Source organism: Hyperolius riggenbachi, chromosome 5 (genome assembly GCF_040937935.1).
Source record: "Hyperolius riggenbachi isolate aHypRig1 chromosome 5, aHypRig1.pri, whole genome shotgun sequence".
NCBI classification, from domain to species: domain Eukaryota; kingdom Metazoa; phylum Chordata; class Amphibia; order Anura; family Hyperoliidae; genus Hyperolius; species Hyperolius riggenbachi.
This window is the reverse complement of record NC_090650.1, coordinates 8,011,658-8,034,469: the sequence shown is the minus strand read 5'-3', so window position 1 is coordinate 8,034,469 and position 22,812 is coordinate 8,011,658. Positions and strand designations below refer to the sequence as shown.

At 46.9% G+C, this 22,812-nt stretch overlaps 1 protein-coding gene across 2 annotated transcripts in view; it reads left to right on the top strand.

The window, feature by feature from the left end:
- ASNS (asparagine synthetase (glutamine-hydrolyzing)) overlaps positions 1 to 22,812 on the top strand; it is a 106,203-nt gene that overhangs the window by 16,803 nt on the left and 66,588 nt on the right. For both annotated transcript variants that reach the window (XM_068235066.1, XM_068235064.1), the window contains exons 2-3: positions 5,055 to 5,319; positions 7,784 to 8,021. In XM_068235066.1, the coding sequence (XP_068091167.1) occupies positions 5,071 to 5,319; positions 7,784 to 8,021 (487 nt within the window). In that variant the 5' untranslated portion in view covers positions 5,055 to 5,070. The remainder of the gene's footprint in view (positions 1 to 5,054; positions 5,320 to 7,783; positions 8,022 to 22,812) is intronic.

The following is a 22,812-nucleotide window of genomic DNA, read 5'->3' as shown; positions in this document are numbered from 1 at the left end:
TAGGGTTAGAAAAGTGGGCACAGCCAACACCAGCCAAATACATAAGTGGGCAACGCCGGGTCATAAGTGGGTGGAGACAAATACAAATTTTACTGGAAAAATTTAAACAGCAGCCATTCTTACAATGGTCGGGTTCTCAAACTTTGCACAGTTGGTTACTGGGTTATTGGGGTTAATATTCAGAAAAGTGGGTGGAGCCTACAAAAGGCAATCAAAAATTACCTATTGCTTTTTCAGGGGAATATTTTATTGCTGCCATTCTTGCACTGTTAATGGCACAAGCCTCAAACCTGGTATAGTTGATCATTGCGTGACTGGGGTTTACATTCATAAAACAGGGTGGAGTCACACACAGCCATGATTTGTTTCATTTTAATGCAGGTTATTGATGCCAAAGACCGCAAAGCTCACAAACTTGGTCATTGAGTAATTGACCAATTGTGTGTTAGGGTTAGGAAAAGTGGGCGCAGCCAACACCAGCCAAATACATCAGTAGGCGGAGACAAATGCAAATTTCCCTGAGAAAATGTAAACTGCAGCAATTCTTACACTTTTAATGGTAGGGTTCTCAAACTTTGCGCAATTGGTCACTGGGTGACTGGGATTCATATTCAGAGAAGTGGGTGGAGCCTTCAAAAGCCAATCAAAATTCACCTATTGATTTTCAAAGGGAATATGCAATTGCTACCATTCTTGCACTGTTAATGGCACAAGCCTTAAACCTGGTACAGTTGGTCATTGGGTGACTGTGGTTCAAATTCAGACAAAGGGGTGGAGCCACAAACAGCCAATCAGATTTGTTTAATCTCAATGCAAATTATTGATGCCAAAGACCGCAAAGCTCACAAACTTGGTTATTGAGTAATTGCGTGTTAGGGTTAGAAATAGTTGGCAGAGCCAACACCAGCCAAATACATACCTGAACAATGTTAGGAAATAAGTGGGAGGAGAAAAATACAAATTTCATTGCGCAAATGTAAACTGCAGCCATTCTTACACTGTTAATGGCAGGGTTTTTAAACTTTGCACAGTTGGTCACTGGGTGACTGGGATTAACATTCAGAAAAGTGGGTGGAGCCTATAAAAGCCACTCAAAATCCACCTATTGATTTTTAAGGGGAATATTTAATTGCTGCCATTCTTGCACTGTTAATCACCTGTACCTGGTACAGTTGGCCATTGGGTGATTGGGGTTCAAATTCAGAAAAGGGGTGGAGCCACATCCAATCAGATTAATTTTATCTCATTGCAAATTATTGATGCCAAAGACCGCAAAGCTCACATACTTGGTCATTAAGTAATTGTGTGTTAGGGTTAGGAAAAGTGGGCAGAGCCAACACTAGCCAAATACATACCCGGGCAACGCCGGGCGTCCAGCTAGTGTATAATATTTTTCTGGCCATTGTTTAATGTGCAGGTGCAGCTTGCAGCAGTATTACCCTTCTCCCCCCTCCATAGGACAGAACAGGCTGCTTAGCAGAGAGCCCATCACCTTGCCTGTACAGCCATTGTTCCTAAAGTGTCACCTGAAACAATCAGAAATAACCATTTAAGGGATGTGTGGCTTAAGGTGGGCAATCTAAACACATATCCCCTGTCCTCTGACACAGATCCCCTGTCCTCTGACACAGATCCCTTGTCCTCTGACACAGATCCCTTGTCCTCTGACACAGATCCCCAGTCCAGTGACACAGACCCCCTATCCTCTGACACAGATCCCGAGTCCTCTGACACAGATCCCCTGTCCTCTGACATAGATCCCTTCCCTATCCCACTGACACAGATCCCTTATCCACTTACACAGATCCCTTATCCTCTGACACAGATCCCTTGTCCTCTGACACAGATCCCTTGTCCTCTGACACAGATTCCCAGTCCTCTGACACAGATTCCCAGTCCTCTGACACAGATCCCCAATCCTCTGACACAGATCCCCTGTCCTCTGACACAGATCCCCTGTCCTCTGACACAGATCCCCTGTCCTCTGACACAGATCCCCTGTCCTCTGACACAGATCCCCTGTCCTCTGACACAGATCCCCTGTCCTCTGACACAGATCCCCTGTCCTCTGACACAGATCCCCTGTCCTCTGACACAGATCCCTTGTCCTCTGACACAGATCCCTTGTCCTCTGACACAGATCCCTCGTCCTCTGACACAGATCCCCAGTCCAGTGACACAGACCCCCTATCCTCTGACACAGATCCCGAGTCCTCTGACACAGATCCCTAGCCCTCTGACATAGATCCCTTCCCTATCCCACTGACACAGATCCCTTATCCTCTTACACAGATCCCTTATCCTTTGACACAGATCCCCAGTCCTCTGACACAGATCCCCTGTCCTCTGACACAGATCCCCTGTCCTCTGACACAGATCCCCTTTCCTCTGACACAGATCCCCTTTCCTCTGACACAGATCCCTTGTCCTCTGACACAGATCCCTCGTCCTCTGACACAGATCCCCAGTCCAGTGACACAGACCCCCTATCCTCTGACACAGATCCCGAGTCCTCTGACACAGATCCCTAGCCCTCTGACATAGATCCCTTCCCTATCCCACTGACACAGATCCCTTATCCTCTTACACAGATCCCTTATCCTTTGACACAGATCCCCAGTCCTCTGACACAGATCCCCAGTCCTCTGACACAGATTCCAAGTCCTCTGACACAGATCCCCAGTCCTCTGATACAGATTCCCACTCCTCTGACATAGATCCCCAGTCCTCTGACATAGATCCCCAGTCCTCTGACACAGATCCCCTGTCCTCTGACACAGATCCCCAGTCCTCTGACACAGATCTCTTTCCGTCGGATACAGATCTCGTGCCCTCTGACACTGATTCTGAATCCTCTGCCTCTGCCTAGAGTTCAGTAGTGACACAGACTGCTGGAGGCAAAGTCTTTGCCCTGTAAGTCTCACTGACCCAGATCCATAAATCAAATATTTATCTTATCCCGGTGATGTGGTGCCAGCCACGGGACTGGGAAGTCCTTTTTGTTTACTTTTAATTTTCAAGAAGTGAAATGTCAGCAGCATTTTTGTTCCAGGAATTGCAGCTTCATTTTACAAGTGATGACTGCTGCCAAAGTCTCTTTTTTCAAAAAAGTAATGTTTATCAAAAAGTTTGAATCTACATCCAATGATGAATTTCCACAACTGACAACTGAAATTCTAACAGGTTAGCACGCGAAGCGCCATAGTTATCATGTGCAAAGCGCACTTATCGCATGTTACACGAGACCGCTAAAGTTAACATGCAAGCGCTAAAACTTTGCAAGCGCAACACGGGCGCAAAATGGCTTGCACGCACGTTTGCACGTGCAAAGCTTTTAGGAGTGATAACTCAGTTATCACTGTTTTGTGAATCAAGCACTTTGTCTTCAGCTTCTGTTCAAGTTGACTTGTCTTAAACCTTTTTAATCCATAAACTGTTGGCAAACTTGGACCCTCCTGTCTACAAGTCTCCGCTATCCCTGTAGTCATTCAGATTATACTCAGAATTAAAGGAAAAAACCCTGGTCTCTTTAACCTGACAAGACTTCTAACAGCCATTTCTCTGCAATAATTTGTAGTTCTTTTAGTTACAACTGATATAGTGGCTGTTGTTGGAACCAAAGAAGGATAAAGCTGAAATGGGACCCAAGTCAAGGTAGTGGCTTTAGATCCCTATTATAGTTTTTCTGGTAAGCTGAAGTAGGGGAGGGGTCAAAAATGGTGCCAGTCGGTCCTCTTGTCACCAGTGGCGGCGCCCCCCCCCCCGAATCACTGTGCCCCTCCTGAATAGGATAGGGTCTGTAAAAAATGCTCCATGTCAGCCAAAGTCTAGGTAGGTGTTAAGTAAACCAAAGCTCATATCTATTTGCCATAAATACCTCACAATCCTTGCAAGATCCCTTGTAATTAATGTATCTGGATGACACTTATATTTGCAAAAAATCTCTCTACCTCCTTCTGATTGCTTGTTATAACATTGTCAGTCAACAGAAGAAGGCTTACCAGCTTAAAGAGAACCAGAGACGTTGGGAAAAAGATTTTATACATACCTGGGGCTTCCTCCAGCCCCATAAGCCTGGATCGCTCCCACGCCGCCGTCCTCCGCTGCCTCTGTCCGCCGGTACCGGGTCCTGTCACTTCCGGCGGACGCGCCAATTTTTCGCATGCACAGGGGCTCCCTCCATATCCTTACGCATGCGCCTCCATACTACGCAGGCGCATGCGTAAGGCTATGTAGGGAGTCCCTGCTCTTGCGTACAATTGGCGGCGTCCGGCAGAAGTGACGGGATCTGGTAGCGGCGATAGAGGCATCGGAGAACGGCGGTGTGGGAGCGATCCAGGCTTATGGGGCTGGAGTTAGCCCCAGGTATGTATAAAAGCTTTTTCATTTTCTTCATTAGCTTCGTCTCTGGTTCCCTTTAAAGCTTACTGATTTTCTTTTAAATTAGCCAATTAATGGTATTACCCTGTCTGTAAAATACAAAGCCCTATTCTCCAGCAATGCTTAGCTACTAAGATAAAGAATTACACACCCAGTGTTTCTCTCCCTCCTGCCTCTCCCCCTCCCCTTGCTTGTAGAGTCGAGAGACACAGACTGGGGGCTGGAATGATTTGTCTGTGATCTGTCCACACATGAGCAGCTTGCAAGTAAGGATTAAAGCATACTATACTTGTTCTTCCATAATAGCACCATCATTTGGGTAACCTGCTCTGCTCAAAAGCCTCTGAGTTATGTTTGTGATGTTTACTTTGATTCCTATCATTGCTGAACTAGTTAGCCTTAAATTTATCACCTGATTTAGGCAAAAAAACAACAACAAAGCTCGCCATACAAACATCGATTTTGATCACCCAAATGAGCGTCGCCAGCCAGCCATTGTGCCCCCCAAAAAATGTACAGCTTGAGCCTCCACTGCTTGTCACCCACTGGGCCCCAGGCACCTGGTTTATACTAGCAGATAGAATGAATATTTAGCTTTGGTTGTCGTTTGAGATGTGACATTTGTGAGTCCTGTGAGATGTCTCTGACCTCAGTGTCTCCTCTCTCCCCCCCAGAGGTCCCGAGTCCAGGATGTGTGGGATCTGGGCCCTGTTTGGCAGTGACGAGTGCCTCTCCGTACAATGCCTGAGTGCCATGAAGATCGCCCACCGGGGGCCGGACGCGTTTCGGTTTGAGAACGTCAATGGCTTCACCAACTGCTGCTTCGGCTTCCACCGCCTGGCCATCGTGGACCAGCTGTACGGGATGCAACCCCTGCGGGTCAAGAAGTTCCCCTACCTGTGGCTGTGCTACAACGGCGAGATCTACAACTACAAGCAGGTAACGTGTCTCTTGTGATATTCACCATCTCCACCCAAGGCAGGAAAACCCTGGTTCACACGACCACATGTACAGCTGCTGGCGTCTCGCTTAGCCGATGCTGAACGCTTTTGAGTTACCGAGCAGAAACGTGTTTGCCAGTGGTTCCCGCCATTCCTTCGCGTTGTGTCACGTTGGAAGTCTCTAGGACCGATTGGAATGCCGAACACAAAACAATGCTGGATGCTACACGCAGCATCTTGTGAAATTCGATAGACCATAGCGTTCGCACAATCACTGGCAAACATCAGTAAATGCTTTGAGATGAACACTTGCCATTCATCTCAATGTGGGAGGTGGTGGATCCCAGTGCTAATCGACATGGACGGACGCTGGCAGCCATACATCTGAATTCGCTGTAAAACTGCTTTTATAGAACCGTCCAAAGATTATTTAACCTCCCTATGACCGCATCATGCCGATGGGCGTGATCGCGGCGGCAGCGCCAGGACCGGCTAAAGCCATTTGGCGTCAAGTCCTGGGGCGGGGTTTTGCAGGAGATTTCTCGCACCAATACACGCGCATCTCCACTCTCCCAGTGGCAATCGCCGCTAGGAGACTGTTAGACGGCGAAATGGCTGTCTATTTACTGTGTACAGCGATGCGATCTAAGGCAGCGCTGTACTGGGGAGTCGGGACAGTCGTGTGACACGGCTGTCCCCTCTGGAGGCAGGTTAAAGTCTGAAACACCTGATATGCTGCATGCTTGTTCAGGGGCTATGGCTAATAGTATTAGAGGCAGAGGATCAGCAGGGCTGCCAGGCAACTGGTATTGCTTAAAAGGAAATAAACATGGCAGCCTCCATATAAGTCTCTCCAGAGGCGGGACAAGGTCCTTCAGCACCCAAGGCTGAGACACCAAAGTGCGCCCCTCCATCCCTGCCTCCCCAGCCGTCACACACTGATCGCTATTACACTAAGAGGTGCCACAGGGCCCACAACCTCCCCAACACCTTAATATCTAGTTATCTGGCTTGCAGTCACTGCTATGTATCCCCTTCTCTTATTTCTTTCTGCTTCAAACACAATAGGGGAATGATAGCTGAGTGAATTGTGCGCACCCCGTCCTACACTGCGCCCTGAGGCTGGAGCCTCTCCAGCCTCTGCCTCGGCCTGGCCCTGAGTCTCTCTTCAGTTCCCCTTTAAGTGGTTAAGGTGGCCATTTAGGTGAAACTTGAAACATTTGAAAATTAGAATATCATTAGAATATCATGCAAAAGTTTCAGTAATTCAAAAGGTAAAACTGACAGGACTGGACAGGACTGAATCGGAATTGTGTAGATTTATGTGTGAACCAAGCTTAAAGGTGGCCACAGCACACACCAAACAATGAAAAGATCCAATTTTACACTAATTCGATAAATATGATCGAAAGCTTTCTTTTTTATTGAGAAATCCAATCAAATTTACAATTTTTTTTTTAATTTGCGTTTGGACCAATTATATTGAGAATTGTATGGTGTGTGATGCATTGTGAAATTGTATTCAACCAGAAGAAATTGTATGTAACTATTCAGCACATTTTTCTCTCGATTTTTCCAACCAACCAATTTTTTTAGAGTTTACCATCTTTTACCCTGAAATTGCAGCAATCTAGAAAATACATGTGCGTGGTACCTCAAAGATTCTGATCGAACCTTCAGATCAATCAGAAAATTAGATCGGAATGCTCAAAAAAAGTTGTATAGGTGTTTGACCACCTTAAGTTATTATCATGTAATCATTCGTAATTTCCTGTAATTTTCGCGTAATTTTGTGCCGACATTAGCGATGGGAAGCAAGGCCCTCATACATGCTATTGCCACCAAAATTGCTAGGTATGTTAAGGAGAATATTAACTGTTAAAGTTGGTGCAAAATTACACAAAACTATGAAGGATTACAATTACAGACATTATTAATAAAGATTTTACCCAAATTTCACATTATGTTTTCGCATGGTAATTGCCAATTTCGATCTATGCGAAATTTGTGCTCAAAACTAATGTTTATCTCCTTACCCTGCCCAAACCTTTGTGATAACGTTTATAAATACCAGCAGAAAACAATATTGTGTCAGTGAAGCCTCAAGCTACCCATACACTATTCAACCGCGGAACTGATTGACCCGCGATCGATATTACAACCAAGATTGCAGGGCGATGGCAGAGAAAAAAAAACATCTTCCAATTTCTGCCCGATTAGACGTTTTTGTTGAATCTATTAGGCAATAATATTGTATAGTGTATGGGTACCTTGACATCGCTTTTCAGCGTATTCCTGCTGTACTGTGATGGCTGCACCAGCTATGAGTGAGGCCCATGTGTCTGGCAATAATATTGTATAGTGTATGGGTGCCTCATGTCTCTGCTTATGCCTGCTGTACTGTAATAGCCGCACCCCATGTCTCTATATATTATGCCCATGTCTCTGCCTTCCTCTCACAGCTGCAGAAGCACTTTGGATTTGAGTATCAGACCCTGGTGGACGGGGAGGTCATTCTCCATCTGTACAGCAAGCATGGAATTGAGCAGACCGCCGCCCTGCTGGACGGAGTCTTCGCATTCATCCTTCTAGACACAGCCAATAGGAAGGTCTATCTGGGGCGGGACTCGTATGGCGTGCGACCGCTCTTCAAGCTTCTCACCGATGACGGCTTTCTGGGCGTATGCTCTGAGGCCAAAGGTAACTACCGCGAATGCTGTAAACTAAAGAGGCCCTGTAGTGACATATAGCAGAATGCAGTAAAGAGGCCCTGTAGTGACATATAGCAGAATGCAGTAAAGAGGCCCTGTAGTGACATATAGCAGAATGCAGTAATGAGGCCCTGTAGTGACATATAGCAGAATGCAGTAAATAGCCCTGTAGTGACATATAGAAGAATGCAGTAAAGAGGCCCTGTAGTGACATATAGCAGAATGCAGTAAATAGCCCTGTAGTGACATATAGCAGAATGTAGTAAAGAGGCCCTGTAGTGACATATAGTAGAATGCAGTAAAGAGGCCCTGTAGTGACATATAGCAGCATGCAGTAAAGAGGCCCTGTAGTGACATATAGCAGAATGCAGTAAAGAGGCCCTGTAGTGGCATACAGCAGAATGCAGTAAAGAGGCCCTGTAGCGACATATAGCAGAATGCAGTAAAGAGGCCCTGTAGTGACATATAGCAGAATGCAGTAAAGAAGCCCTGTAGTGACATATAGCAGAATGCAGTAAAGAGGCCCTGTAGTGACATATAGCAGAATGCAGTAAAGAGGCCCTGTAGTGACATAGAGCAGAATGCAGTATAGAGGCCCTGTAGTGACATATAGCAGAATGCAGTAAAGAGGCCCTGTAGCGACATATAGCAGAATGCAGTAAAGAGGCCCTGTAGTGACATAGAGCAGAATGCAGTATAGAGGCCCTGTAGTGACATATAGCAGAATGCAGTAAAGAGGCCCTGTAGGGACATATAGCAGAATGCAGTAAAGAGGCCCTGTAGCGACATATAGCAGAATGCAGTAAAGAGGCCCTGTAGTGACATATAGCAGAATGCAGTAAAGAGGCCCTGTAGTGACATAGAGCAGAATGCAGTATAGAGGCCCTGTAGTGACATATAGCAGAATGCAGTAAAGAGGCCCTGTAGGGACATATAGCAGAATGCAGTAAATAGCCCTGTAGTGACATATAGCAGAATGCAGTAATGAGGCCCTGTAGTGACATATAGCAGAATGCAGTATAGAGGCCCTGTAGTGACATATAGCAGAATGCAGTAAAGAAGCCCTGTAGTGACATATAGCAGAATGCAGTAAAGAGGCCCTGTAGTGACATATAGCAGAATGCAGTATAGAGGCCCTGTAGTGACATATAGCAGAATGCAGTATAGAGGCCCTGTAGTGACATATAGCAGAGTGCAGTGGTTAAAGAGGCCCTGTAGTGACATATAGCAGAGTGCAGTAAAGAGGCCCTGTAGTGACATATAGCAGAATGCAGTAAAGAGGCCCTGTAGGGACATATAGCAGAATGCAGTATAGAGGCCCTGTAGTGACATATAGCAGAATGCAGTAAAGAGGCCCTGTAGTGACATATAGCAGAATGCAGTAAAGAGGCCCTGTAGTGACATATAGCAGAATGCAGTAAAGAGGCCCTGTAGTGACATATAGTAAAATGCAGTAAAGAGGCCTTGTAGTGACATATAGCAGAATGCAGTAAAGAGGCCCTGTAGTGACATATAGCAGAAGACAGTATAGAGGCCCTGTAGTGACATATAGCAAAATGCAGTAAAGAGGCCCTGTAGTGACATATAGTAGAATACAGTAAAGAGGCCCTGTAGTGACATATAGCAGAATGCAGTAAAGAGGCACTGTAGTGACATATAGCAGAATGCAGTAATGAGGCCCTGTAGTGACATATAGCAGAATGCAGTAGAGAGGCCCTGTAGTGACATATAGCAGAATGCAGTAAAGAGGCCCTGTAGTGACATATAGCAGAATGCAGTAAAGAGGCACTGTAGTGACATATAGCAGAATGCAGTAATGAGGCCCTGTAGTGACATATAGCAGAATGCAGTAAAGAGGCACTGTAGTGACATATAGCAGAATGCAGTAAAGAGGCCCTGTAGTGACATATAGCAGAATGCGGTAAAGAGGCACTGTAGTGACATATAGCAGAATGCAGTAATGAGGCCCTGTAGTGACATATAGCAGAATGCAGTAAATAGGCCCTGTAGTGACATATAGCAGAATGCATTAGTGAGGCCCTGTAGTGACATATAGCAGAATGCAGTAAAGAGGCCCTGTAGTGACATATAGCAGAATGCAGTAAAGAGGCCCTGTAGTGACATATAGCAGAATGCAGTAAAGAGGCACTGTAGTGACATATAGCAGAATGCAGTAATGAGGCCGTGTAGTGACATATAGCAGAATGCAGTAAATAGGCCCTGTAGTGACATATAGCAGAATGCAGTAATGAGGCCCTGTAGTGACATATAGCAGAATGCAGTAAATAGGCCCTGTAGTGACATATAGCAGAATGCAGTAAAGAGGCACTGTAGTGACATATAGCAGAATGCGGTAAAGAGGCCCTGTAGTGACATATAGCAGAATGCGGTAAAGAGGCACTGTAGTGACATATAGCAGAATGCAGTAATGAGGCCCTGTAGTGACATATAGCAGAATGCAGTAAATAGGCCCTGTAGTGACATATAGCAGAATGCATTAGTGAGGCCCTGTAGTGACATATAGCAGAATGCAGTAAAGAGGCCCTGTAGTGACATATAGCAGAGTGCAGTAAAGAGGCCCTGTAGTGACATATAGCAGAATGCAGTAAGGAGGCCCTGTAGTGACATATAGCAGAATGCAGTAAAGAGGCCCTGTAGTGACATATAGCAGAATGCAGTAAAGAGGCCCTGTAGTGACATATAGCAGAATGCAGTAAAGAGGCCCTGTAGTGACATATAGCAGAATGCAGTAGAGAGGCCCTGTAGTGACATATAGCAGAATGCAGTAAAGAGGCACTGTAGTGACATATAGCAGAATGCAGTAAAGAGGCCCTGTAGTGACTTATAGTAGAATGCAATAAAGAGGCCCTGTAGTGACATGTAGCAGAATGCAGTAAAGAGGTCCTATAGTGATATATAGCAGAATGCAGTATAGAGGCCCTGTAGTGGCATATAGCAGAATGCAGTAAAGAGGCCCTGTAGTGACTTATAGTAGAATGCAGTAAAGAGGCCCTGTAGTGACATATAGCAGAATGCAGTAAAGAGGCCTTGTAGTGACATATAGCAGAATGCAGTAAAGAGGCCCTGTAGTGACATATAGCAGAATGCAGTAAAGAGGCCCTGTAGTGACATATAGCAGAATGCAGTAAAGAGGCCCTTTAGTGACTTATAGTAGAATGCAGTATAGAGGCCCTCTAGTGACATATAGCAGAATGCAGTAAAGTGGCCTTGTAGTGACATATAGCAGAATGCAGTAAAGAGGCCCTGTAGTGACATATAGCAAAATGCAGTAAAGAGGCCCTGTAGTGTCATATAGGTGTGAAAGGATCAGTACCTTTGTCACCCAACATTAACATGCTTGGGCCTTGCATTCTCATTAACCCCTTATTATACATGAGAATGTCCTCTCTTCGTTCTCCTAGGACGAAATGGCAACCTAGGATCACCATCAGCACGGTACTCCTCATTATAAAAGCACCACCTTGGGAAAGAAAAACATTAGCAATTTGCATTATGCTTTGCTCAGACAGTTTTGTTAGTCTCTTTCCGATCTCCGAAATCTCGTGTTTTAGTCTCTTTCCAATTTCAGGAATCTCATGTTTTAGTCTCTTTCCAATTTCAGGAATCTCGTGTTTTAGTCTCTTTCCGATTTCAGGAATCTCGTGTTCCTCCAAGCTTAGATTGGCATCTGGAACCTTTCGCTTATCCGACTGACATCTCCATCTTTGCTGCCAGCACTGCAGCTGTCTCCATTCCATATTGCCAAACACCTGAAATCGAAATACAAACAAATCAATGCTTATTAATGATTTGGGATTCGCCCTGCGGCTTGTACTCTTTACACTTTAAAATGATCAATATATACCGTAATTGATCTCGTTGTTTTATGGTTCTCATGAACTCTGTTTACTCTTATTGGTAGATTGGAGTTAAACTTCACCCCCCTACCTCAGTACTATCCTCAGTACTTACCTGTTTAAAATATGCTCCCGCGGACTTCACCTTTGGAAGCTCTCACTCCATTGCAGCTCACTCCACATCCCCCCTTATCTGTCCATGCGCGGCCGTCGCATGCAGAGATTACGGATGCCACACCTGATGCTGCTTTGCAGGTGAGCCTGCAATGCTCTTACTCATTATCGCATTTACTTATCTAGAACTTCCTCGCGATACCAGCTCTGCTAGAAGTTCTGTGTGTTGTACCCTCTGATCAATGTTTGCCGTGCCACTACCTAGACTACCAAAAAAACGGCTGCCTCCCTGTAGGAAGGAGCACTTTGCACTTAAACTACACAGGGTGCAGGGCTAAGCATACCAGCGTCGCATGCCTGTATGCAGATCCCTGAATACCCACATGGTAGGTAGTCACATGGCAAACAGCGTACTGATACACTGTCACTCTGTAAACGGCAATGCTATCATCTGTATAATTGCCCCAAGAACTGCGGTCAGTTTTTGTTCTTTGTGTTACAATTGATAGGAGCTGGAAAAAACATATTTGACCAATCAGTGGACGAAAAAAAACGCACAAAAAAAAACAGCCCCAGCCCAGCATAGACCACTCAGTCAAGCTCTGGCCCTGTCCACGACAAAAACCGGAAAAAAACGTTACCGCTCTGCAGAAGCGGCGACGGAAACCCGAATTGGTCAACTCCCTTTTTTCCAACTCCGGCACCCCCCTGATGCACTGTCCCCCCCTATACTCTATTGGGAACTCATGCTGCACCACCCATTAACCACTTGAGGACCACAGTCTTTCTACCCCTTAAGGACCGGCCACTTTTTTTCCATTCAGACCACTGCAGCTTTCACGGTTTATTGCTCGCTCATACAACCTACCACCTAAATGAATTTTGGCTCCTTTTCTTGTCACTAATAAAGCTTTCTTTTGGTGCTATTTGATTGCTCCTGCGATTTTTACTTTTTATTATATTCATCAAAAAAGACATGAATTTTAGCAAAAAAATGATTTTTTTAACTTTCTGTGCTGACAATTTTCAAATAAAGTAAAATTTCTGTATACATGCAGCGCGAAAAATGTGGACAAACATGTTTTTGATAAAAAAAAAACCATTCAGTGTATATTTATTGGTTTGGGTAAAAGTTATAGCGTTTACAAACTATGGTGCAAAAAGTGAATTTTGCCATTTTCAAGCATCTATGACTTTTCTGACCCCCTGTCATGTTTCATGAGGGGCTAGAATTCCAGGATAGTATAAATACCCCCCAAATGACCCCATTTTGGAAAGAAGACATCCCAAAGTATTCACTGAGAGGCATAGTGAGTTCATAGAAGATATTATTTTTTGTCACAAGTAAGCGGAAAATGACACTTTGTGACAAAAAAAAAGAAAAAAAAAAAGAATCCATTTCTTCTAACTTGCGACAAAAAAAAATGAAATCTGCCACGGACTCACCATGCCCCTCTCTGAATACCTTGAAGTGTCTACTTTCCAAAATGGGGTCATTTGTGGGGTGTGTTTACTGTCCTCGCATTTTGGGGGGTGCTAATTTGTAAGCACCCCTGTAAAGCCTAAAGGTGCTCATTGGACTTTGGGCCCCTTAGCGCAGTTAGGCTGCAAAAAAGTGCCACACATGTGGTATTGCCGTACTCAAGAGAAGTAGTAGAATGTGTTTTGGGGTGTATTTTTACACATACCCATGCTGGGTGGGAGAAATATCTCTGTAAATGACAATTTTTTCATTTGTTTTACACACAATTGTCCATTTACAGAGTTATTTCTCCCACCCAGCATGGGTATGTGTAAAAATACACCCCAAAACACATTGTACTACTTCTCCCGAGTACGGCGATACCACATGTGTGGCACTTTTTTGCACCCTAACTGCGCTAAAGGGCCCAAAGTCCAATGAGTACCTTTAGGATTTCACAAGTCATTTTGCGGAATTTGATTTCCAGACTACTCCTCACGGTTTAGGGCCCCTAAAATGCCAGGGCAGTATAGGAACCCCACAAATGACCCCATTTTAGAAAGAAGACACCCCAAGGTATTCCGTTAGGAGTATGGTGAGTTCATAGAAGATTTTATTTTTTGTCAAAAGTTAGCGGAAAATTGATTTTTATTGTTTTTTTCACAAAGTGTCATTTTCCACTAACTTGTGACAAAAAATAAAATCTTCTATAAACTCACCATACTACTAATGGAATACCTTGGGGTGTCTTCTTTCTAAAATGGGGTCATTTGTGGGGTTCCTATACTGCCCTGGCATTTTAGGGGCCCTAAACCGTGAGGAGTAGTCTGGAAATCAAATTCCGCAAAATGACCTGTGAAATCCTAAAGGTACTCATTGGACTTTGGGCCCTTTAGCGCAGTTAGGGTGCAAAAAAGTGCCACACATGTGGTATCGCCGTACTCGGGAGAAGTAGTACAATGTGTTTTGGGGTGTATTTTTACACATACCCATGCTGGGTGGGAGAAATAACTCTGTAAATGGACAATTGTGTGTAAAAAAATCAAAAGATTGTCATTTACAGAGGTATTTCTCCCACCCAGCATGGGTATGTGTAAAAATACACCCCAAAACACATTGTACTACTTCTCCCGAGTATGGCAATACCACATGTGTGGCACTTTTTTGCACCCTAACTGCGCTAAAGGGCCCAAAGTCCAATGAGTACCTTTAGGATTTCACAGGTCATTTTGCGGAATTTGATTTCCAGACTACTCCTCACGGTTTAGGGCCCCTAAAATGCCAGTTCAGTATAGGAACCCCACAAATGACCCCATTTTAGAAAGAAGACACCCCAAGGTATTCCGTTAGGAGTATGGTGAGTTCATAGAAGATTTTATTTTTTGTCAAAAGTTAGTGGAAAATGACACTTTGTGAAAAAAACAATAAAAATCAATTTTCCGCTAACTTTTGACAAAAAATAAAATCTTCTATGAACTCACCATACTCCTAACGGAATACCTTTGGGTGTCTTCTTTCTAGAATGGGGTCATTTGTGGGGTTACTATACTGCCCTGGCATTTTAGGGGCCCTAAACCGTGAGGAGTAGTCTTGAAACCAAATGTCGCAAAATGACCTGTGAAATCCTAAAGGTACTCATTGGACTTTGGGCCCCTTAGCGTACTTAGGGTGTAAAAAAGTGCCACACATGTGGTACCGCCGTACTCAGGAGAAGTAGTATAATGTGTTTTGGGGTGTATTTTTACACATACCCATGCTAAGTGGGAGAAATATCTCTGTAAATGACAATTGTTTGATTTGTTTTACACACAATTGACCATTTACATAGAAATTTCTCCCACCCAGCATGGGTATGTGTAAAAATACACCCCAAAACACATTATACTACTTTTCCTGAGTACGGCGGTACCACATGTGTGACACTTTTTTGCAGCCTAGGTGCGCTAAGGGGCCCAACTAGTGTTGGGCGAACATCTAGATGTTCGGGTTCGGGCCGAACAGGCCGAACATGGCCGCGATGTTCGGGTGTTCGACCCGAACTCCGAACATAATGGAAGTCAATGGGGACCCGAACTTTTGTGGTTTGTAAAGCCTCCTTGCATGCTACATACCCCAAATTTACAGGGTATGTGCACCTTGGGAGTGGGTACAAGAGGAAAAAAAAATTAGCAAAAAGAGCTTATAGTTTTTGAGAAAATCGATTTTAAAGTTTCAAAGGGAAAACTGTCTTTTAAATGCGGGAAATGTCTGTTTTCTTTGCACAGGTAACATGTTTTTTGTCGGCATGCAGTCATAAATGTAATACATATAAGAGGTTCCAGGAAAAGGGACCGGTAACGCTAACCCAGCAGCAGCACACGTGATGGAACAGGAGGAGGGTGGCGCAGGAGGAGAAGAAGGCCACGCTTTGTGAGACACAACAACCCCGGCCTTGCATGAGGGCAAGAAGCGTGCGGATAGCAGGCTTTGTACCGCCATGCAGTCATAAATGTAATAAAGATAAGTGGTTCAATAAACAGGGACCACGCGGCAACGCTAACCCAGCAGCAGCAGACGTGATGGAACAGGAGCAGGCGCAGGAGGAGAAGGCCACGCTTTGTGAGACACAACAACCCAGGCCTTGCATGAGGGCAAGAAGCGTGCGGATAGCATGCTTTGTACCGCCATGCAGTCATAAATGTAATAAAGATAAGTGGTTCAATAAACAGGGACCACGCGGCAACGCTAACCCAGCAGCAGCAGACGTGATGGAACAGGAGGAGGCGCAGGAGGAGAAGGCCACGCTTTGTGAGACACAACAACCCAGGCCTTGCATGAGGGCAAGAAGCGTGCGGATAGCATGCTTTGTACCGCCATGCAGTCATAAATGTAATAAAGATAAGTGGTTCAATAAACAGGGACCACGCGGCAACGCTAACCCAGCAGCAGCAGACGTGATGGAACAGGAGCAGGCGCAGGAGGAGAAGGCCACGCTTTGTGAGACACAACAACCCAGGCCTTGCATGAGGGCAAGAAGCGTGCGGATAGCATGCTTTGTACCGCCATGCAGTCATAAATGTAATAAAGATAAGTGGTTCAATAAACAGGGACCACGCGGCAACGCTAACCCAGCAGCAGCAGACGTGATGGAACAGGAGGAGGCGCAGGAGGAGAAGGCCACGCTTTGTGAGACACAACAACCCAGGCCTTGCATGAGGGCAAGAAGCGTGCGGATAGCATGCTTTGTACCGCCATGCAGTCATAAATGTAATAAAGATAAGTGGTTCAATAAACAGGGACCACGCGGCAACGCTAACCCAGCAGCAGCAGACGTGATGGAACAGGAGCAGGCGCAGGAGGAGAAGGCCACGCTTTGTGAGACACAACAACCCAGGCCTTGCATGAGGGCAAGAAGCGTGCGGATAGCATGCTTTGTACCGCCATGCAGTCATAAATGTAATAAAGATAAGTGGTTCAATAAACAGGGACCACGCGGCAACGCTAACCCAGCAGCAGCAGACGTGATGGAACAGGAGCAGGCGCAGGAGGAGAAGGCCACGCTTTGTGAGACACAACAACCCAGGCCTTGCATGAGGGCAAGAAGCGTGCGGATAGCATGCTTTGTACCGCCATGCAGTCATAAATGTAATAAAGATAAGTGGTTCAATAAACAGGGACCACGCGGCAACGCTAACCCAGCAGCAGCAGACGTGATGGAACAGGAGCAGGCGCAGGAGGAGAAGGCCACGCTTTGTGAGACACAACAACCCAGGCCTTGCATGAGGGCAAGAAGCGTGCGGATAGCATGCTTTGTACCGCCATGCAGTCATAAATGTAATAAAGATAAGTGGTTCAATAAACAGGGACCACGCGGCAACGCTAACCCAGCAGCAGCAGACGTGATGGAACAGGAGGAGGCGCAGGAGGAGAAGGCCACGCTTTGTGAGACACAACAACCCAGGCCTTGCATGTGGACAAAAAGCGTGCGGATATAGCAGCAATGCTTTTTGCCGCCATGCAGTCATAAATGTAATACAGATGAGAGGTTCAATAAACAGGGCCCGGAAACGCAACACCATCCCAGATGTTCATTGGTCATGTTACTTGGTTGGGGTCCTGGAGTGTTGCGTAGTCATTTCCAATCCAGGATTGATTCATTTTAATTTGAGTCAGACGGTCTGCATTTTCTGTAGAGAGGCGGATACGCCGATCTGTGACGATGCCTCCGGCAGCACTGAAACAGCGTTCCGACATAACGCTGGCTGCCGGGCAAGCCAGCACCTCTATTGCGTACATTGCCAGTTCGTGCCAGGTGTCTAGCTTCGATACCCAATAGTTGAAGGGTGCAGATGGATGGTTCGACACAGCTACGCCATCTGACATGTAGTCCTTGACCATCTTCTCCAGGCGATCGGTGTTGGAGGTGGATCTGCACGCTTGCTGTTCAGTGGGCTGCGGCTGCATGGGTGTCAGAAAATTTTCCCACTCCAAGGACACTGCCGATACCATTCCCTTTTGGGTACTAGCTGCGGCTTGCGTTGTTTGCTGCCCTCCTGGTCGTCCTGGGTTTGCGGAAGTCAGTCTGTCTGCGTACAACTGGCTAGAGGAGGGGGAGGATGTCAATCTCCTCTCTAAAGTCTCCACAAGGGCCTGCTGGTATTCTTCCATTTTGACCTGTCTGACTCTTTCTTCAAGCAGTTTTGGAACATTGTGTTTGTACCGTGGATCCAGAAGGGTATAAACCCAGTAATTGGTGTTGTCCAGAATGCGCACAATGCGTGGGTCACGTTCAATGCAGTCTAGCATGAATTGAGCCATGTGTGCCAGAGTCCTACCAGAATCCTCATCATCCTCTTGTGAGCGTTGTGATAGTTGTTGTGATGCATCATAGTCGTCACCTTCCTCCTGGTCTGCTTCTGCTGACCATTCGCGTTGAATTGTGGAAGTCCAACGTGCACCGCTCTGGCCCTCGTCAGTGGTGGCATGAAATTCCTGCTCCAACTCCAGCTGTTCCTCCTCCTCTTCTTCGTCATAGCTGCTGGGGCCAGCGTTCCCTGAGGCGGATGGCCTGATGTTGGTACCATCACGCTGATCGTTTTCTCCTTCAGATTCCCCCAGTTGCATCATGACAGCTGTTTCCTTGATTTTTAACATCGACCTCTTCAGTAAACACAGCAGTGGTATGGTAATGCTGACTGAAGAGTTGTCACTGCTCACAAGCAACGTGGATTGCTCAAAATTTTGGAGGACTTGGCAGAGGTCCAACATGTTGGCCCAATCGGATCCACAGAAGCTTGGCAGCTGGCCGGATGCGCCTCGGTACTGCGCCGTCATGTACTGGACCACTGCACTCTTCTGCTCGCAAAAGCGGGCTAGCATGTGCAGCGTAGAATTCCAGCGCGTAGGGACATCACACAGCAAGCGATGGTGGGGGAGATTGAAGCGCTCCTGCATCTTGGCGAGTGCCCCCGAAGCAGTACTGGAATTTCTACAATGTTTGGACACTCGACGCACCTTCAACAGCAGATCGGGCACGCCTGGGTATGTCCTCAGGAACCGCTGAACTACTAGGTTCATCACGTGCGCCAGGCAAGGGATGTGTGTCAGCTTAGCCAACCTTAAAGCGCGAATGAGATTACTCCCATTATCACACACAACCATGCCCGGTTTCAGGTCCAGCGGTGCCAGCCACAAATCCGTCTGTTCCTTTATTCCCCTCCAAATTTCCTCCCCTGTGTGCTGCTTATCCCCAAGGCAGATTAGCTTCAGCAACGCTTGCTGACGCATGCCAACAGCTGTGCTGCACTGCTTCCACGATCCTACTGCTGCTGGGTTAGCGTTTCCGGATGAGGTACAGCTTTGAGATGCGTTGGAGGAGAAGGAGTCAGAGAGGTAGGTGCTGCTGTTATCCAGTGGGAGGGACGGCGGTGCAGCTGTTTGTGGCGTGGGCAACACCCGTGCCGTAGCAGGTGAGGAATCGCTGCCAGGCTCCACAAGGTTCACCCAGTGCGCGGTAAGGGAGATGTATCGACCCTGGCCGAACGCACTCGTCCAGGTGTCAGTGGTGAGGTGAACCTTGCAGGCAACGGCATTCTTCAAGCTTCGGGTTATTTTGCTGACCACGTGCTCATGCAACTCAGGCACTGCAGAGCGCGCAAAGTGGTAGCGGCTGGGAACCACGTAACGTGGGATGGCCACTGACATCATGCCCTTGAAGCTGTTTGTCTCCACCAATCGATATGGCAGCATTTCGCAGGCCAGAAGCTTGGCTATGCTGGCTGTTACTGCCACGGCCCGGGGGTCATTTGCTGGCAATTTCCTCTTGCGCTCAAACATCTCCGACACAGACAACTGAACCGTAGCGCTGCACACGGAAGGGCTGTTGGTTGTTGTGTTTGATGAACACTGGGAGACCTCAAGAGCACTACTCCGGAAAGTGACAGTGTCAGCGTCGTCTGATGTTTGTGAATGTTGTGAACCACGCAATGGCTGGGCTACTGCTGCTGCTGAGGCGGGTCTGGTGGTGAGTCTGGTGAACCCAAGGGAGGCAGTGTTGTTTCTGGTACCCTGTCCTGACGCGTTTGCCCAAAGAGTGGGATGTTTGGATAGCATGTGACGGCTCATGCTGGTGGTGGAGAGGTTGTTAATATTTTTCCCCCTGCTCAGGCGGGTCTTGCACACCTTGCAAATCGCCATGGTAACATCCTCAGTGCAGTCTTCAAAGAAAGCCCAGACTTTGGAGCACCTGCCTCCTTGCTGGCGATTTCTGTTTGCTCCTCTTTTGCCTCTCACTTGAACTTCCACGCTTGTGGTGCCTGAAATTGCGCGCCGCCTACCTTGTGGCACAAGGCGAACTCGTGCAGCAGTGTGTTCTTCAACAGACTCATCTGTGCTGCTGCTACGACGGCGATGTTCTCGTTCACAAACAAAATCTGGGTCTCTGTCCACATTGTCCATACCCTCCTCTTCCATCTCCTCAAACTCGTCATATGTCATTGTGGGCCACCGCCGTGGAGTAGAGCTCCCCACAACAACCTCTGCGCAGCACACTCCAACGTCGTCTTCCAGATCTTGTCGGCCGACCTCCTGCAATTGCAACCCCTCCTGCCCAAATTGCTCTGGGATTTGGGTTTCCGAGTCCTCTTCGGACTCGCCTTGTATTTCAGTGCGCGGTGCATTTCCCACAGTTAACGGTTGTGAATCCAGGCACAACATTTCTGGCTGTTCCTCCATTGACCTTTGAAAGGTGGAAGTTTGTTGGGCTGGGAATAGCTCCTGCGAATACCCCATTGTGTCCTGAGGTAATTCATCGGACTGGTTATCTGGCAGTTGTGTGCGTGGTGTCGCTGCCGGTTGTGTCAGCTTTGTGCCCACTGGCTCCTTGTAACTGGCTGAGGACTCGGACCTCGTGCGTGATGTGCTGGTGCTGCTTAACCCACTGCTGGACGCTTGAGAGGTCATCCAAGTAATTATCTGGTCCTGTTCTTTTGGATTTGTGAGGGTTGTTGTCCTGGACAACATGGGCGGTATTGAGTGGGTTTTCTTGGGTGCTCCCCTGTGGCCTGTACGTGAACCGTCAGGGGAAACACCTCTTCCCTTGCCCCTCCCTCTTTCACCGGATTTCTTCCTCATTTCACTTATCCTTACAGTACACGCTGACTGGCAGCAGTACAGTGGCAGTACAGAAATGCTATACAGTACCACTATTCCCAGCAGCGACACAGAGCACAATGCTATACAGTGACGGGTGAGCGGTGTACCACTATTCCCAGCAGCGACACAGAGCACAATGCTATACAGTGACGGGTGAGCGGTGTACCACTATTCCCAGCAGCGACACAGAGCACAATGCTATACAGTGGCGAACGAGCGGTGTACCACTATTCCCAGCAGACACAGAACAGTACACAGAATGCTATATAGTGTGGCTGAACGAGCGGTGTACCACTATTCCCAGCAGACACAGAACAGTACACAGAATGCTATATAGTGTGGCTGAACGAGCGGTGTACTACTGTTCCCAGCAGACACAGAACAGTACACAGAATGCTATATAGTGTGGCTGAACGAGCGGTGTACTACTGTTCCCAGCAGACACAGAACAGTACACAGAATGCTATATAGTGTGGCTGAACGAGCGGTGTACTACTGTTCCCAGCAGACACAGAACAGTACACAGAATGCTATATAGTGTGGCTGAACGAGCGGTGTACCACTGTTCCCAGCAGACACAGAACAGTACACAGAATGCTATATAGTGTGGCTGAACGAGCGGTGTACCACTGTTCCCAGCAGACACAGAACAGTACACAGAATGCTATATAGTGTGGCTGAACGAGCGGTGTACCACTATTCCCAGCAGACACAGAACAGTACACAGAATGCTATATAGTGTGGCTGAACGAGCGGTGTACTACTGTTCCCAGCAGACACAGAACAGTACACAGAATGCTATATAGTGTGGCTGAACGAGCGGTGTACTACTGTTCCCAGCAGACACAGAACAGTACACAGAATGCTATATAGTGTGGCTGAACGAGCGGTGTACCACTATTCCCAGCAGACACAGAACAGTACACAGAATGCTATATAGTGTGGCTGAACGAGCGGTGTACTACTGTTCCCAGCAGACACAGAACAGTACACAGAATGCTATATAGTGTGGCTGAACGAGCGGTGTACTACTGTTCCCAGCAGACACAGAACAGTACACAGAATGCTATATAGTGTGGCTGAACGAGCGGTGTACTACTGTTCCCAGCAGACACAGAACAGTACACAGAATGCTATATAGTGTGGCTGAACGAGCGGTGTACTACTGTTCCCAGCAGACACAGAACAGTACACAGAATGCTATATAGTGTGGCTGAACGAGCGGTGTACCACTATTCCCAGCAGACACAGAACAGTACACAGAATGCTATATAGTGTGGCTGAACGAGCGGTGTACTACTGTTCCCAGCAGACACAGAACAGTACACAGAATGCTATATAGTGTGGCTGAACGAGCGGTGTACTACTGTTCCCAGCAGACACAGAACAGTACACAGAATGCTATATAGTGTGGCTGAACGAGCGGTGTACTACTGTTCCCAGCAGACACAGAACAGTACACAGAATGCTATATAGTGTGGCTGAACGAGCGGTGTACCACTGTTCCCAGCAGACACAGAACAGTACACAGAATGCTATATAGTGTGGCTGAACGAGCGGTGTACCACTGTTCCCAGCAGACACAGAACAGTACACAGAATGCTATATAGTGTGGCTGAACGAGCGGTGTACTACTGTTCCCAGCAGTGACACACAATGACTGGGGGGGACCCTGGCTAGCGTGGCTGGAGCGCGAACTACCCTGCCTGCCTACC